The sequence below is a fragment of the Convolutriloba macropyga genome, chromosome 5 (assembly GCF_964194025.1).
Source record: "Convolutriloba macropyga chromosome 5, txConMacr16.3, whole genome shotgun sequence".
Taxonomy (NCBI): Eukaryota; Metazoa; Xenacoelomorpha; order Acoela; family Convolutidae; genus Convolutriloba; species Convolutriloba macropyga.
In genome coordinates, this window is record NC_134472.1 from 43,920,766 (window position 1) to 43,939,621 (window position 18,856).

Sequence of the window (18,856 nt, forward strand, 5' to 3'; positions counted from 1 at the left end):
CTCTCGTCTTCCGAATTCGTATCGTTGGTTGAACGAATATGTTGTGAAAATTTATCGTTCTCGCCTTCTTTTCTTTTAATTGCCTTCGATGTAACTTTTGGAGGCTCAGTTTGTACTGTTAAAGGAACCTCTGTGTCCTTTGAATCGATCAGATCTCTGATTCTGTGGATATGTTCCACTAGTCTATCAAATTCTGAAAGAGAAAGGTTTACTCTTTGGGAGAATTTGTAATCATCATCACTTTGGTTGTTCCTTCTGAACAGCTTTATTGCAACATAGGTACCTGAAGTTTCATAGGTTTTAGTTGAGACCCTTACAATTCTTTTTGCAGTTTCTGAGATATCAATAAACTGATCGCAGAATTCTATGTCTTTCTTGAGGGTTTCAGATTTTTCCATTTTAATGCACTCAGGTGATATACTGTTTATTATAAGAGAATAAAATCAAATGAATGGTTGGAAAAGGAAATAAAATTGAAGTACTACAAAACACATACTCACAGAGCTGCTAGACTTTGAGCACTATAAAAATGTGATTGGTCGATAATAATTCCTCAAAACCTAAATCATATTAAAATAAAAGCATTATTGCAAAGAAACTCTAGCGTCTTTTAACTATAGCCTACAGTACATAGCTTTCAAGGCACCCAATTACAATAAAATAAAAGCAAATGTTAGAAATTGAACTTTGATCCAGGAGTGATAATACCAAGACCAAATACCATAAAAACCTTATGCATTTTATCCAACATATTGAACAGAATACACCTTATCTCTGGGGTCCATGTCAAAACTTTAAGATAATAAAATACACTATGTTAAGTTGTTTGCCAAAAGCAAACGCTTATCAGTCTGGGTTTACGCCTGTTCTGAATTTCACTTAGTGCAAAACTTTGTATAAACAAATAAAACTTTACGACATATAGTTCTCAACCACAATACGCAAGTGTTGAAAAGTGAACATATTCCTTATTTATATTCCTTGAGCACTTTGTCGTTTTCAACAGTTAAATTTTCGTTGCAGTTCTTGCATTAAGAAACAAAATGTCTCCAGTAGTTATTATTCTGAAAAGCGAGAAAAGCTTAGAGAAAAGAACAATAGCTTACGAAACATACAGGAAAGAAACAATCGTTATTATTGAACAAGGATGGACAAACGATACCTGGGTTACATCAAATCACATGTCTCTTCCGGTAGTTATGTTAGATTTCATCCAGTCATTTCGTTTCGAAAAAGCATTACTAAAAGGCTCCCAGTACACATTGGATTTTGTAACAAATTACACCAGAGAGTTTATATTTGACACCTCTGTTCTTGAAGCAAATGTTCGGAAGATCTTCTACGACTACGACTTGAAAGAAATACCTTTATACGAAAATCAAGAAGGATATTGGAGAGATCTCGAAAGAATTGAGGCTCTCTGGAAAATTCCCAATATTGATAGCCCTGACTGTGAATTTAATGACAGTGAAAACTATCTGAATTTCCCACCAGAGACACCTACTACACCAGTGTTTCGATCAGTAGATGATCTCAACTGCTCGGACAGTCAAGTGACTCCACCCGCATGCCGATGTCTTGCACCCAAAAAACGAAAACTTGTCAGTAATTCTAACAAAGATTGAAGAAATCGGATCCAGAGAAAAACTTGATAAACAGAATGAAACTATACTGAAGGGAAAAAACTGCTATAGTGTTCAATTTATTCAATCTTACTAACTCTCTAACCTAATATAAAAACGAATGAAATTGTACATTCTTTTGAATTTTTTTTGCAGCTAACTCTTGAGAATAAACACTACAATAAATGTTTTGGAAAGCAACAGGGTGATACTACTGGGACTAGTACTTGGTAAATTTTTATGGGAAACATTAAAAAAGAGAAAGATCAAAGAAATCGAACAAATTTAACATTTATCACAAAACCATAGTAGGTGCTCAGTTGAGAAAATGACAAAATCTTTGCAAAATTCAGAAAAAATTTAACAGAAAATCTTCTCTTGTGTGAGCGGGTGTCTGTAAAACATACTGCATATACTGTTGCTCTATTGTTGAAATATATTCAACATTTCTTTAAACAAAATGTGAACAAAATTTATAAAATGAAAAAAATTTCGATAATTTTGCACAGTAAACAAATCAAAATTTCCGAAGTTATTTTCCTTTTTGAGGAAAAATTTGTTCCCCAGGTTGTTCCACAGACGCAGTGCAACAATTAACGTCTGAATAATGACCCAGTGGAATCAATGTTTTTCATTTTATTTTGAAAAAACATCAGTTCAACAGAAAACAACTTTTAAAAAATCAGAAAATTTTTCAAAATTTTTCAAAAATGAAAAAATTCCATCAAAAAACAACCCTATATCTGCAACCTACCCACCCTACGGGGTTACGAGCCAGAAAATGAACACTCAAAACTAAATTTTTGACAATTTCAAAAAAACGCATAAGTGTTGATACAAACCCGAAACCTTAAGAAATAGGTGAAGCCGAGGTCCTACAGAGCTGAAAACACGATTTTTGGAATCAGCGACCTCGAAAACAAGGCGTAGCCGCCGTTTTCGACCCGTTTTTAACGTATTTTATTAATGTTTTAAAGATTTTTGGACCCCCTAATTCTCCTCTATAGGCTACCGCATTGTACTCCTCTGAAAGAAAAGTAAAAACAAAAAAGAAAGCTTAAAAAGGGGGTTTTCCCCTCTTTCAATGAGGTCCTAAATCTTGAGCACCATATATCTCTAGTATATATTCTAATCAGAGTGTAAGAGAAAGCTCACATTTTTTTCGAAGTTAAAAAAAAGCGAAGCATTTTTAATGAAGAATAAAAAAAACTAAACTAAAATAAGGGGAGGGGATTGAACTTAGCGAGTACCGAAGAAGTACTCGCGGTGGATTGGTGCTGACACAAGATGGAATAGTTTTTCCAGTCTTGTGTCCCTCTTTTCTTCTGGGGTAACGAATATTTGATACTTTATAAGATCAACCAGGCGGAAGTGCTCATTTCCACCAATGTCGAGCAACATTACCAGCCCCTCAATATTTTTCAGAAGAATTCCTGTATAATTTTTTTTGTGGAGAGTGGATTCATTGAATATGACCGTTATTTCTTTAATGATATGTTTTCTGTAGGGGAAGATATAGGGGCACGAGAAAGATTTTTGTTCAGAATCCATTTTTAAATTAGAATTTGGAATTGCGATTAGAATTTTAAAGAGAGTTAATAGACTAAAGAGACTGAAAAGTGTGACTTAAATGCGAAAATTGGAAAATGAGGGTAGGTGGTCTTCCGGTTGTCAGCTACTAATAAACATTTACTACCAATATTTAACACATATAACCAAACCCCAAACAAAAATAAAATTTCCTAGCGAAAAGGGTTCCAACCAGACTCGATACAGAAAACCAGTTGTTACCGCTGGCTTTGATCCTGTGGAACATCAATCGAGCGGTAGGCCGCACCTTGGCACCCCAGAGCTTGATCTCGTAAAACATAAACTGGCGGTACTTCTGATCAAAAGATTGTTTAACAATTGAATTAGGAATAAGGAGTGGTGACCATTCAACTCAAATTGATTTTAAGTAGGTTGTGTCTGAGCTCCATTCCCTTTGGGTACCGAATCAATCGTAAAAACTTCGAGTGAGGTCCTAGAGGTTTCCGAAAACTAAAGGAACACAGATTATAGCCAAATGTTAAGGTTAAATTTCAAGAACTGATAAGAACAAAATGTTTATAGAAAAGAGGGTGTGACTGAAGTCTACGTAAGTTCTTCTCGAGCTAGAACACCGTTAGGATTGGGCGTAGTGGCTTTATTCAATCATTCTTTTGGATATGAAACACTCATTTTCAAAATTTGGTTGCTATCAGAAAGTTGATCAAACTCAAACTTTGCCTACTGTTTGCTTAAAGCTATTTGCGGAAATGAGCTGCCCGTGTGATATCTGCCAGAAAACTTTTTCAAGTTTCCGCAGCTTAAGGAGACATCGAAAGGCAATACACAACATCAAAACCCAGAACAAGCCACTTCAGTGCAATGAGTGCAACTTCGAATCACCATCGCTAGTCGGAATGATCCACCACACAAAGCAGCTGCATGGATCCGAAACCATTCATCATTGCGTTTATTGCAGCAAAACTTTCTTACTGAAATCAGTGTTCGAAGATCATATGAAACTAAATCACGGAATGCCCCAGTGGAGAAACAATGGATACAGTGGTGACCTACCCGTGATGTCATCAATAAGTGGAAACTTACGGTCGATTCAATTGCACACGTCAGGCAACGAAAACGACATGCTTGAATATCTCATGAATCAAAAACATGAGATTCAACAGATCGTCAGAAGTGAGACTGAAGCGGGACCGAAAAAAATTCAATTTGCAGCAAAAATAAAAATGATGAAAGACGTATCTGAACAAGAAGAACCAGAACACTTCGATTTTTTCATAAACTCAGAAATGACCATCGTCTACCCAGGGGAGAATCTGACAGATGAAATGTTCTGGAATAAAGTTGAACAAATAATAAACAGTATCTCGACAATAACAACAAATGGAAGCGGATGGCGCTTCGAAAAGCTTCTGTCATTCGAGATAAAATTGTCAAGGTTCTCCCCAATTCGTGCTGGCTCCTACATTGCTTTGCCAGTGAAGTACCAATCAGAGCAATCGCTACTGAACATCAGGAACTACGAAGATCCAAACTGCTTTCTGTATTGCTACACGGCTGCTTTCCACTTATTCTATGGACCCCCACTGGTGAACGAAGACACCACTTGGAGAACAAAGCGAAGTCCTTCTCTGTACGGACCAAAAAACCCAAGGGCTCATCAACCGTATGGTAATCACCAGATGCCAATGCCTGTGGACGAAATCGGTATATTCGAGAACGAAAACGATGTCCAAATAAACGTTTTTCGGTGAGTCAATCTTTCTTAAATTTATTTTATGATTTAGCAACCTCTGTACCAATGTCAACTCATTCTTCTACGATCCAAAAAACATTTTTTTTCTTTGTTTCAGACTTAACGAGAAGGATGAACTCATACCGTATCGAGTTTCCAAGAGGTGGGATCAGGAATTTGTGGTGGATCTTCTGCTACTAAGCGACGGTAAAAGTTTCCACTACGTCCTCATCACCGAGTTGGTAAATTTAGTACAGAAAATTCGTGGTAGAAAACATCATTCACGTTCTCAAATTTGCCGAAATTGTTTTCATGTAAATTCGAACATTGAAGTAATGGAAAGACACAAAAAACTTTGTAGCAGCTATGAAGCGGTTCACATCAAAATGCCGAAAGAGAATGCGTGCATTCTAAAATTCAAAAAGTTTCAAGCCAGGTTCTTTGCACCGATTGTGTTATATTTCGATCTAGAGTCTCTTCTACTACCTGTGCACACAGCATTCAATAACCCAAAAATAAGTTCAAGTAACAACATTGAAAAACATGTTCCGTCGGGCTTTTGTATAACTGCAATTGAACAGTCCACACAAAAACAGCTAATGTTCAAATTGGTACGCTCACCAAACTGTATGTCCGACTTTATCAAAACAATAGAAAGTCTAGCATATGATATTCACAACAGAAAACAACAACATAAAATCTTCACTGGTCAGCTCGATCAAACCAAAAGTGAAGTTAAAGCCTGCTGGATCTGTGGTTTGGACTTCAATGCACAAGATATCAAAGTGTTAGATCATTGCCACTACTCGGGTGAGTTCCTCGGTTGGGCGCACAACACATGCAACTTGAAGCGTACAAGTCTAAATTTCACCCCTGTGGTTGCCCACAACCTATCAAACTATGACTTGCATCATATATGTCAAGCCATTCAATATTGCAGCTCTAATAGTAAACTACAAGTTATCCCTCAAACAGACGAAAAATATATATGTCTGATAATCAGAGTAAAGGTTGGCGAGTACAAAAACAAAAAAGGAGAAGTGATTGAACTTTTCGAAAATATGCGCTTTCTCGACTCTTTCCGTTTCATGGGAATGTCACTTAAAAAATTGGTGTCTTTTTTGCCCACAGATGGATTTAAAATTATTGATAACCATTTCGAAGAGAAATTTGCGAAAAAGCAAATAAAATTGTTGCATCAAAAAAGTTTCTACCCATACAGTTACTTTGACAATTTTGAAAGATTCAGTGAAAAACGTTTGCCTCCCCTAAACAAGTGGAAAAACACGTTAGCTGGTGGTGAAGTTTCTATAACACTCAAAAACCTGGCGCATGCTAACCAAGTTTTTCGAACATTTAAGTGCAAAACATTAGGCGATTACCACGATTTGTATCTGACAACTGACACCCTGCTGCTGGCTTGTGTGTTTGAAAAATTTCGCAAAGTGTGCTATGAAACTTATGGCCTTGATTGCGCTCAGTATTTCTCTGCAGCAAACTTAGCGGGTGATGCATACCTCAAAACATGTAACATTAACGTTAGGCTGCTTGAAGAGAGAGAACATCTTGATATGGCAGAAAATCTTATGCGCGGTGGCATGTCCTCAGTTTAATCGAGTAGACTTTTCAAAGCTAACAACAAATATTTGCAGGACTTTGATAAAACAGTTGAGAGTTCCTTCGGTTTCACAATCGACGCAAATAATCTCTATGGGGGCATAATGCAAACCTGTTGTCTACCAATTGGTGATTTTGAACTCGTTGAGATGCCACTGAGTGAGCTGTTGCAAACCCCAGAAGACTCACCATACGGCTTCATCGTGGAGGTGGACCTGGAATATCCCCCGGAATTGCACGACATTCAGAGTGACTATCCACTTGCTCCAACCAGAGAGTCTGTCGAAGTTATCTGGTTGAGTCAATATCAGGAGAATCTGAGAGAGAAAATGAATGTAAGGGTTAGTACGAAGAGCAAAAAACTGCTTCAAACTATGTTTGCCAAGCCCCACTATACTTTACACTATTTGACTTTACAGCTGTATTCGGAGCTCGGTCTGAAAGTGACTAAAGTTCACCGAGTGCTCAGATTCTTGCAAGGATTTTGGTTAGCTCCCTATATAGAGTTAAATAGCAGAAAGAGAGAGCAGGCTACAAACAAATTTGACGAGAATTTCTTCAAATTAATGATAAATAGTGTGTACGGGAAAATGTGTGAAAATCCGAGAAAACGTACCAACGTCATGCTAGTAAGATCTGAGAAAGAGCTGCTAGAACAAAGTTCAAAGTTTAACTTTAAGTCGTTCAAAATCTTAAACCCGAACCTGGCTGCAGTAACTCTTCGTCGCACTGAGTTCACTTGGTCAAAGCCGTTGATCATTGGAGCCACAATACTGGATCTCTCCAAAATGTTTATGTTCAGGTTTCATTATAAAATAATGAAAGAAAACTTTGCTTGCAAACTTTTGTACAGTGATACAGACTCCCTGACGTATGCAATTATGACAGAAGACCTCTACGCTGACCTAAAAAACAATCCCACTCTCTCTAAAGAATTCGATTTTTCGAACTACCCAAAGGAATCAAGCCTCTACAACCCGACCAATAAAAAGAAAGTCCTCAAATTCAAAGATGAACTGGCAGGATCAGTAATGACAGAATTTGTTGGAATCAAATCCAAGATGTACTCCATAATCACAGCAGGTATGTTTTTCCAGTTGTTTTACTTATCCAAAAAAAAAACTTTGCAATTATGTTCTTTAAAATTCTGAGACTTCTAGATATGTTTAATCCAAGCAAACAACTCAAAATTCTTTAATATAAAACCAAAGGGCATAGAAAATTCCAGTAAAAAACGGCGAAAAATGTTTGTTTTTCTCATTTAGATACCCAGAAAAAGAGCATGAAGGGCATATCCCTCTCCACACAACGCTTATTCAATCACCAGTCTTTCAAAAAAGTCCTTGAGCAACAATCAACTGAACGTGCACCGAACTACCGCATAGCGTCAGAAAAACATGACATTTTTACAGTACGCACGATCAAAATTTGTTTGTCCGCCTACGATGATAAACGCTTTATTTTTGACGACGGTATAACAAGCTTACCTTTTGGCCACTACAAAATTGTAGACGACATTTTCATGCGTAAAATTCTGGATAACTGGGACGTAAATATGGACAACACCAACAATTCTGAAGGGGCAGAAACTACTCTTGGTAACGGCGACGAACGCCCGGAAATACAAAGTTTGAATTCAAGCACGCTGGGTGATAGGTCAGACAACAGCTTCAAGGAGACAGATTGGGGTTTCCTTCAACGCACGTACAATGAAAGTGAGTTGGAAGTAAATAGCTGTGAAGTGAGCGAGGAACCACGCACACCCAGTCATAACGAATTCATTTTATTTGAAGCTGAAGAGAGCGACGAGGAAACCCCAGTTGTTCCTCACAAGCGTGCACGGCGTGCAATTTTATATGAATCTAGTACTGACTCCAATTAAAAGCAATCAAAAACTTGCTTTAAACTTTTTGCATGTTGGTAATTTAGTGAACAGAACTGGTAAAATTTATGGAATAAAAGTTTTGTATGTGTGCTGATAATATGCCGGGCAAAATTAGCCCGTATTTCCTTTATTCCTAACGGTTATTGATTAGAAGCTAAAGTTTGGACTAACGCCTTGAAGCTAATTAAATTCACGTGTACTTTTATCTTTGATAAGCTGAGACAAGAAAGCAGAAATTGTTTATACAAACACCAACCAACTTTCCCGGTTAGAAAGGGGAAAACAAATTTCAAGTCAAAGCATGAAACTGTTCGAAGAACTAAATGAAACAGCTAAGTTTTATTCCACTCTAAGTCAGAGAAATTCTAAGAGGATACCTAAAAAAGACCATGCCTGTATTGTAACGGGGGGGACAGGTCCCCCCCCCCCCCGTTACAAACCAGGCATTTTCACTACTACTGGTGAAAGCTGAAAGATTTTTAGCAATGAGTATATTTTTGTCTGGTTTGTTTGATTGTTTGTTTCTCAATTTTTTTGAGATGATTTTGTTTTTGTTTTGGCTGGAATTGCTCAATTGATCTACTGTTCAGGTAGAGTTTCCTAAATTTTTCATTCAATGCTTTGAATTGTATTTCAGGACTTGTCCTGCTATGTTTTTTTATTTCAATCCCAATGTGCTTCAAGCAGTTCAAGGGTGGCTATTTTTTTCGCGTTTTGTCGGCTATATTGCTCTTTTGCGTGGCATTTTTCATTTTTGTGATTTAGGCAAGGATAAGTTAGTGATTGTATTGCACGACTCTTCGAGTCGTTTCAGATTTTCTATCGGCTCTGTTTTTTTACCGGAAATATTTAATTAGTTGAAAGACACATATCTCTAAGGGTATCTGCGAATTGTTTGAATTACAGATTTTACGCTTGCTTCTATAATAACATTATATGGGCGGGAATTTTATGTACTGACGCACAGCCGAAACCCCTTGTTTTCTACAGGATTGTTTTGGGTGACATTGGCAGTTGATTTGTGTTGGTAGCAATTTAGATTAGAATCCTCAAAATGTCACTATTATTGAAGCTGGTTGGATTGTCATTTAGAACAAAAGAAGGTGACTGAAGTGTTCTTAATCGTATTTCATATGCCAATATATTCTCAGAGTTGAAACCATAATCTCTTAGTTGTGTGGTCGTTTTAAGTTCTGATTTTTTGGTATTGTGTACGTTGTTTCAATACAAATTAATTAAATGACGTTGTTTGCAGTTGAGTTGTTTGATGTGTGCGAGGAGACTGTTAGTGTACGATAGATACCCTCTGATAGATGGATGTGTGTTTGTATCTCCAGTGAGACACCAGCAGGACGAGCGCAGTCTCCCCTTCACCCTGCTCAATAATAACAACCACCATCACCACAAACATGTCAGTCCTTTTTACTATCGGCAACCACCACCCTCTCCACCAAGTCACGATATTCACAAAGCGCGTGACAGTTGAAGTTCCTAAAAGCGGCTGCTTGCCAGTGCATGGTTATCTAGTCAACTAAACTGTTCTTGAGCATGACGACCCCTTTTGATCGTTAAAATACAGAGTACTGAAATTTTAGATTTTCAAGCTTGATGCAATGCAACTTCTAACATAGCAGATATTAGAAGTATTTTTTATTACTTTAATTAGAAAAAAAACTCCGTTAACGAAAAAAATCCATTAACGAATATTGATGACAACTTATTTGTATTTTGCAGCAATATGTTAGTTGCGTGTGTGTCAAGTGTCTGGAGGGTTCCAGTGTGTTGTGTATCTGCTGTCACTGTGGGAGAGAGTGGGTCGGAACATCTTTCCAAGTGGGAGTGATTTACCCATTCGACATATTCGCTGCTAACATCTGCTGCAGCGAGCGGTAAATCATGCTCCAAAATCATTGTCCTTAAAATACTTTCTTTGCTTAAAATATTTTCTCCACAGTAATTGAGAGTCGCTTAGAATGTTTTCTGATTTTTTTTTTAAATTTACTTAAATTTCTTGATAAAATTCAGAAAGCAGAGAAAAAAAGACAAAAAAGTGGGATCTTCTGCATTTGTGCATCCCAATACGTTATGCACCCCACAGTTTCAGAGAAGGTGTCATTACATAGTAAATCATTGTGTAAAAATATGGCGGGTGCGTTTGGGGTTGCAAATAATACGCACCTACTAATCTGGGAGGTGGGCTCCTTTTTTACAATTCAAAGAATTTGAATTGTATTGGGGCGCTGTCTTTTTACCACTCGAAGAGGAGTTTTGGAGAAGATCTTTTTAATCACTTTTATTGGAGTGAATTTTGAAGCGGGAAATGAAGCGCGTGAATTGTTTGAGTGCTGAATAAAATTGAAGAGTGGAGCGAAAAGAGTTTTTTGTTCACACCGCTATTTTCGAGAGAGCGAGAAATTGGGGTGTGAAAAAAATAGTCTAAGCGAGCGAAGTTTTTTGTTCACTTGCTGCTTTTTAAAACAGTTTTTAAATTATGATATTGTTTTATTTTTAGGGTTGTTCTGATAGTGGTTTGAAGATTTCTGGTAATTAATGTGATTTTTATGCCAATTTGCAGGTTTTTCAGCTATTGCTGAATTTTAGGCAAATTTTTAGCAATTTTTCGCTTTGTTTTGTTTTACTGCTTTGTGTGGGATTGGATTTGCATAGACGCTTATTACGAATTTTTAGATACCAAGTGATTAAAGTTTTGTTTGTATTAAACGTTTTTGTTGAGAAAAAATGACAATAAACAGAAATTTTAAAATATTTTGTTCAATTTTTGTTTTGCAGTTTTTTTTAATCCTATGAGTTTCCTAGCTAGCCTCCATAATTTTCCTGTGGTTTTGTAAGCTTTTCATTGCTCTATTTGCTCCAATGAACTTTTGTTAGCTCTATGTGCTCTCGTAATATCAAAAACTTCTTACACTTTCTCTAACTTTTTTAAAGTTGTTTTTAAATGATCTTTGTATTCAAGTTCCTACAACAATTTGGGGATGCCTCTGGTTCAAATTAGTTGTTTTGCTGCTTTTTGATTGTTAGTTCTGAGGTGATTTGGTAAAGATTATTGAGTAATTTTTATGAAGATTTTGTTGGAATTGCGTCAGTTTTTTTAATAGCGGCACAGCGATAGCTGGGGCTATTATTGGCCTTATCTTGGTTTTTTGTTATTTCGTCGTCGCGATGTTTGTTACGACCATATGACATCACAGCCACTTCAAATCTGCTTTTTGTTCATTCGTTCTTGCAATTTCATCTGAAGTGCGTGCATGACGTCGTTTTCTGCTCTTAGTGGAGCGAGTTTTTCATTCGCGTGATTAAATTTTTGGTCACACTTACCCCACTCTCAAAAATGACTTCCTCACTTCGAAATTGACTTTTATTTACTTTAATTCAAAGAGATAAGGTCAAATGGGTGTTTGTCACTCTAAATGAAGGTTATTAGAGAGCAGCTAATAGAGGCAGCAAAAACTTATACAGATTTTTAATCAAAATAGAACATATCAGCCTTCAATGAAAAGACGAATTTTTGTGGTCTGTCTTTTTAATGTTTTTTTTAGACTGCAGATCTACGAAGCTATTGCGGATATTTTCTGGCAATCTGCCAGCTATGTTTTGCTTTTTTTGCCAATTTCTGCTTTTTGTTTTTCGCTACTTTTTTCTGCTCAATTTTTTAAAATGCTTTTCTAGAGGTATTACTGCAAGTCGCTAGTAGCTTGACTGGGCACTTTGCACTGAAAATAAAACAATTTACTTACTTTGGATTTTTTCGTACTTCGCTTTTTTGTATAAATCTGCAAGGTGTTCGGTTGGTGTATGCTTGACCACAAGGAATTGCAAACGTCTTTTTTTTAAAAAAGGTTTTTAGAAATAGCATATTGGCAATATAACCATTATTTGTAGCTTAGTTTTTTTTGTTGCAGAGAATTTAATTTCTTAATTTTTTTGGTGGGTTTTTCTGCCAATTTGTTGTCGTTTATAGAATAAAAACTAAACGTGTCGCATGATCTTTTGCCCATAGGTGTTTTGGAGTTGCAACTTATGAAGAAGTTTTTATCAGATGCTTTATTATTTCTGGTCGGATAACTTTTTAATTGTTCAATTTCATGTATTTGTTTGTGATTAGTGTTTTAGTAGCATAATCATTATGTTGGTTAGGGTGGTCAACTCTCTTCTTCGAGTCGTTTCCGTAGTTCTTAAGATCTGTTGACACATTCTCATGGTTTTTGATGTGCAATTGAACTGATGATTTTGGTCACGCCGAAGCAGGAAGTGGAGTGAAAAAGCGAGTGGTTTTGCGGAGTGATTTGTTGCTCTAATTTTAAAGTCGGGTTAAGAAAACGGTGTTTAAACGAATATTCGTCTTCTCGCTATTGGTTTTTTGTTCACATGCGTCATTTTGACAAGGATTTTTTTGATTTGCTTAACTGATTTTCAAAATTGATTTTCCAATCCGAATTAAGTGTAATTAAACGCCGAATTAAGTGTAATTTTTAATAGCCGCCCTCATCTTCTCGGCCGGCTATTATAGCGCTCCTATTTTTACGACTCGAAGAGGAGTATTGGAGAAGTCCTTTTTTTTAATCAATTTTATTGGAGTGATTTTTGAAGCGGGAAATGAAACGCGTGAAAAAATTTGGAGTGATTTTGGCGCTGAACAAAAGTGAAGAGCGGAGCAAAAAGAGAGTGGTTTTTGTTCATACCGCTGTTTTTGAGAGAGCGAGAAATTGATGTGTGAAAAAATTTTCTCAAAGCGAGCGAAATTTTTTTGTTCACGTGCGGCATTTTAAAGCAGTTTTTTTTCATTTCTTTTGGTTAAGAGGTTTGGTTATGATTTTGCTTTAATTTTAGGCTGGTTTCGGTAGTGGTTTGAAGTTTTCTGGAAATTCATATGAATTTTATGATAATTCGGAGGTTTTTAATGTATTTTGGTGATTTTCGTGCAAATTTTTCCGTTTTTTGACAATTATTTTGTTTTACTGGCTCAAATGGGTATTGGTGAAGCCCCTTCTATTTGAGAATTTTATGATAACAATTGGTTACTGTTTTGTGGGCAAGAATCATTTTTTTGTTGAGAAATATGACAAAAAAATGGCGAAAATTGGAACTATTTTTCTTAATTTTTTTGCAGTTTTTCGTTTTTTTTTCTGTTTTTAGCTAAGTTTCTTTGCCTATTATGACTTGCCTATTGTTTTACGAGCATCTGGATACCATTTTGGCTGAAGGGGATTTTTCTTTGGATTTATATGTTTTTGGGATATTAAAAAATTTAGTAACTTTTTACAGTTTTTCCGTGAAAGTTGTTTAAGAGCTTTTTTTTTCATGATTTTAGCCTTAAGTATTTTTTTTTCAAAATTCACACAAGTGTTTTTTGTAAGTACTAGTTGTTTTGATGAAGTTATTTTGGCAGAGGTAGTTTTTTCGGGATCTCAATTTATAACAGAATTTGATCAGATTTTTTATCATATTTTAAGATTTGATTTTATTGTTTTTACTTTTTTGTTTCATGACTTTGTTTCAAGGTAATCATATATTAGTGAAGGCAAGTTTTGTTTGATGAGTATTTGGATGGCGTTTAATTGGATTTTCACTTCGAGTCGTTTCCGGAATTCTTCCGGCTATTTTTTTTTACTTCGTCGAATAAAAAAATGTTTCGCTTTACCTCATTTTGCCGCTTTTTCAACATTTTGCGTGATATCTTTTTGACTTCTCTAGGCTAGTTTCTCTCTTCTCTCTTTCTGCTAAAAGTGATTTTGAACATCAGTTGCTCAGCAAAGCAATTCAAAATGAACAGAGTCAGTATAAAAAATTTAAGTCAGAAATAGAAACGGGATAAACCCATAAAGCCCAATTTTAGATGCCCGCTATTTGAACGTCGTTCCTATAAGTCTTAGTTACCATCTCTAATGCTTATTGGTATTGATAGTAGCACCTGTAGCCTCTCTCTCTGAGAAACAGAAGTATGTTCAACTACGAAATGCCATCAAAATAAATCGGACTTAAAAAATGTTTTTGCACAAAAATCTTTTTTCTTTCAAAATCTTCTATTCTTTCAATCCCAATCATGCTTATTGGAATCAACGGCGGCTATTTTCCGGCAATCTGCCGAGTATGTTAGAATTTGACCGAATATGCAGAATTTACACACCAAATTAGATCACTTTGACGCTTAGAAAAATTGAACTTTAACAGTAGGCAAGACGAGCTACTAAGCACAAGATGTAACTGATATCAAAAACTTTGATCTAGAAAGAAACTTTGCTGTTGTTTTCAAATTGCTCTAACTTTGCCTTTCAATAAAGAAAGACCTAATCTTTCTTCGCTAAAACTTTGCCGAGCTAAAATGATGATAGATGCTTTCATATGTATAAATTTGTCAGTACTGAAGCAAGAATAAGAGGTTAAAACAGAGATATCTACATTAAGTCGTGAAGATAGGCTTCTGTCGTTTAGAATGACTGAATTTTGTGGTGGCTTTTCTCAAAGGAAACAAATTAATTGGCCTAAATTTAGAGTCACCCTTTTCATTCAGTCTTTTAATTTAACAAACAGTTTGTTTGCATAACAGTTGGAACGAATGTTAAATTCATTCATTGGCTGTTCTGGTTTCAAGTTTCTATAAAATTACCTTTAGCTGTCGTGAATTGCTGATTCATGATCAAAAAACTGTTGCTTAGGTCAAAGTGTTCTAACTGTGAGAAACAACTGCTCTCGAGTTCACGACCACAGCCTCAAAGGTATGCTGAGTTCAGTCTAGCCTTCGCCTGTCCCTCTTGTCAACAGACTGATGCACACTTTGTGAAACCAATCAACAGACTGTTCAAACTACAGAACACGTCATCCTCCTCTAACTATTAAACAACTAACTTATTATGGCCTCAGCGTGCTAATTAATTAATTAATCGACGACTTCCTGGTACATATGCCGATGCAATTCTATCCCAATAATGTTCTAATCCTATCAATGTTCTAATTGTAGATTATTTGTAAATTAGTTTACTTCAGAATTTAGCATATGTGCATTTTAGGCATGCATTATTAGTATATTTTCTTTAGAAGTTATTAGTTTTTACTCCGCAAGGCTTAATGTAGTACCTTTTTTTCTATTTTCGTTTGCGAGTTTTAATTGGTTGAATGTTATGCCGGCCCTTTTACTTTTTTAATTAAAAACTTACTGGCTTGCCCTTCATAAATTGCTATGCAACGAAGTTTTTGGACAATTATATTAATCCTGTTCTTCTAATTGCGCAATTTTTCATTTTACCGATTTTTCGTTTTTTAGCATCCCACTTGAAAGAAGTATTGGTGTGGCAAATTTTTACGAGTGGGGAGAATGAGTTTTATACAGGTTTTTACTGCTTTTTGTTTGTGTTTTTTGGTTGTCTTTCAAAAAACCTTTCGTTTGGCCGTGTGAAGCACAGATTCTACAAAAAAGCAAACGTTTTGGTTTACTTTTAAAGTTTCTTCTATCATAAGCTGTGTTTATTCTGTCAAGTGCTCTGCAAAAAATAATCTCAAAATGTTCGAAGTTATTTTGATCTATTGTATTTGTGTTTTGTGACATTTCTGATTACTTATCTAGGTCAGTTTTTATTTCCTGCCAGCGGGGTTACGTTATTCGCATTTGATAATCTTGTATTATTATTTTTCATTGTTCTCGTAAGATCCATTTGGTTGATTTCTATGTTTTTGTTTTTAAATGTCATTTTTAATAGCCACACAGCGATAGCTGAGGCTATTGTTGGCCCTCTCGTGGGTTTTTACAATTCAAAGATTTTGAATTGTATTGGGGCGCTGTCTTTTTTTAAGATCTGTTCACACATTTTCATGATTTCTGAAGTCAAATTGGAGTAGTGATTTTGTTCACGCCGAAACAGGAAGTGGCGCGAAAAAGCGAGTGGTTTTGCGGTGTGAAATTTTTTTGCTCTAAATTTAAAGTAGAGTGAGAAAACGGTGTTTGAACACAAATTCGCTTTCTCGCTAGTGGTTTTTTGTTCATCTGCGGCAATTTCACCCTGATTTTTACTGTTTTTTCGATTTTTTGGATCGGATTTCTTTCTAAATGGTTTTCCCAATCCATTCATAGTCCGTTCTAGGTCTAATTTTCTGTTTAGTCAATGAAAATTCTTCTGAATTGTACGTCAGGACTTGTCCTGCTATGTTTTTTATTTCGTCGTCAAGAGTTTTGTTACGACCATATGAGGTCACAACCACATCAAATCTTTTTTTATTCGTTCATGCAATTTCAACTGAAGTGCGTGCGTGACATCATTTTTACGACTCGAAGAGGAGTATGAGAAGTCATTTTTTTAAATTTTATTGGAGTGAATTTTGAGGCGGGAAATGAAAAACGTGAAAAAATTTGGAGTGATTTTGTTGCTGAACAAACTGAAGAGGAGCGAAAAGGGAGTGGTTTTTTTTATATCGCTGTTTTCTAGAGGGCGAGAAATTGAGGTGTGAAAAAAAATTTTGTAGCCGAGCGAAATTTTTTGTTCACGTGCGGCATTTTAAAGCAGTTTTTTCTCATTTTTTTGTTTAAGAAGTTTGGTTAAGATTTGCTTTTATTTTTAGGCTGGGTTTGGTAGTGGTTTGAAGGTTTCTGAAAATTTATATGAATTTTATGCTAATTGGGATGTTTTTCTTGTATTTTGCTGATTTTTGGGCTAATTTTTAACGAATTTTTTTTACTATTGTTTTGTTTTACTTCCTGAAATGGGTATTGAAGATACCCCTATTACTTGAGCAATTTTTAGTCAACACGTGGTTACAGTTTCGTGGATATGAAGCATTTTTTTGTTGAGAATTATGACAAAAAATGTCGAAAATTGGAACTAATTTTATTTTTTGCAGTTTTTCGTTTTTTTCTGTTCTTTAGCAAGTTTCTTAACCTATTTTGATTTGCCTATTGTATTGCGAGCATCTGGGAACCCTTTTGGCTGAAAAGAATTTTAGTTTAGATTTATATGCTTTTGTAATATTAAAAATTATTAATAGCTGCACAGCGATAGCTGGGGCTATTATTGGCCTTCTCTTGGTTTTTTTTTGTTTCGTCGTCATGATTTTTGTTACGACCATATGACGTCACAGCCACTTTTTGTTCATTCGTTCATGCAATTTCAACTGAATTGCATGCGTGACGTCATTTTTCGCTCTTAGTGGAGCGAGTTTTTTTGTTCATTCGCGTGATTAAATTTTTGGTCACACTGGACTTACCTCACTCTCAAAAATGACTTCCTCACTTTGAAATTGTTTTTTATTTACTTTAATTCAAAAAGATAAGGTCAAATGGGTGTGTGTCACTCTGAATGAAGGTTATTTGAGATCAGCTAATAGAGGCAGCAATAACTTATACAGATTTTTAATCAAAATAACAGATCAGCCTTCAATGAAAAGACAAAATTTTTTTGGTCTTTTTTTTTACTGTTTTTTTGAGACTGCCGATCTACGAATCTATTACGGCTATTTTCTGGCAATCTGCCAGCTATGTTATTAACTTTTTCCAGTTTTTTGTCAAAGTTGTTTTTAAGAGCTTATTTTTTCATGATTTGACTTCAAGTATTTTAAAAAAAAATCTCATAAGCGGCTTTAGTAGTCACTAGTTGTATTGATGATGTAATAGTGGGTAGAGATAGTTTTTTGGTGTATTCAATTTATGGCAGAATTTGATCAGAATTTTTATCATATTTTAAATAGATTTGATATTTTTACTTTTTGTTTTATGGTTTTATTTCAAGAGAATTGTAAATTATTGGAGGCACGTTTATTCTGATGAGGAGTTGGATGGCATTTAAGTGGATTAAATCCACTTCGAGTCGTTTCTGGAATTCTTTCGGCTATGTTTTACTTTTATTGGAGCGAGTAGTTTTGTTAAATTTCGTGATTAAGTGTTTGGTCACGCGTGACTTACCTCGCTCTCAAAATGACTTCCTGACTCTGAAACTTTTTTTTACTTCAATTCAAAAAGATACGGTCAAGGGAGTTTGTGTCACTCTAAATGGAAGGTTATTTGAGAACAGCTAAAAGAAGCAGCAAAAACATACAGATTTGTAATCAAAATATAACATCTCAGAATTTAACAAAAAGAAATTTTCTCTTTGGTTTATTTCTGTTAACTATATTTAGACTGCAGCTCTACGAAGCTATTGCGGTTATTTTCTTGGAATCTGTCAGCTAAGTGTGTCTGCAAGCATCTAATGAATGTAACTTTTATCGCATTGTTTTTTATTTTCGTTGAGTGTTGTTTCGGATGGTTATATTGAATACAATGTTTGAGCAGGTCCTGTAAGCATATGTAAAATTAACGCCGCTCTTTACTGTCCATTGATGATGTGATGATTTGTTAACTGGTTCGATAATATTGCTAAAAATTACGGTTGCTGCGATGCTGGTGAGATACCCTACTGTATAATGTTGGTGAGTTCTGTCAAGCTGTCTTATTGTCGTTGCTTCTGATCT

General features: G+C 35.6%; 2 protein-coding genes across 2 annotated transcripts in view; one reads left to right on the forward strand and one right to left on the reverse strand.

Moving 5' to 3' along the window:
• Positions 1–15,463, forward strand: part of LOC142340022 (uncharacterized) — a 133,229-nt gene extending 117,766 nt beyond the window's left edge. Inside the window, exons 8-10 of the mRNA XM_075390420.1 lie at positions 9,660–9,815; positions 10,139–10,293; positions 15,079–15,463. Coding sequence (XP_075246535.1) covers positions 9,660–9,815; positions 10,139–10,293; positions 15,079–15,259 — 492 coding nt within the window. The 3' untranslated portion in view covers positions 15,260–15,463. The remainder of the gene's footprint in view (positions 1–9,659; positions 9,816–10,138; positions 10,294–15,078) is intronic.
• A 2,940-nt stretch (positions 15,464–18,403) lies between these two features.
• The window catches only part of LOC142340377 (uncharacterized), a 26,286-nt gene continuing 25,833 nt past the window's right edge, over positions 18,404–18,856 (reverse strand). Inside the window, exon 4 of the mRNA XM_075390955.1 lies at positions 18,404–18,417. Within this exon, the coding sequence (XP_075247070.1) occupies positions 18,404–18,417 (14 nt within the window). The remainder of the gene's footprint in view (positions 18,418–18,856) is intronic.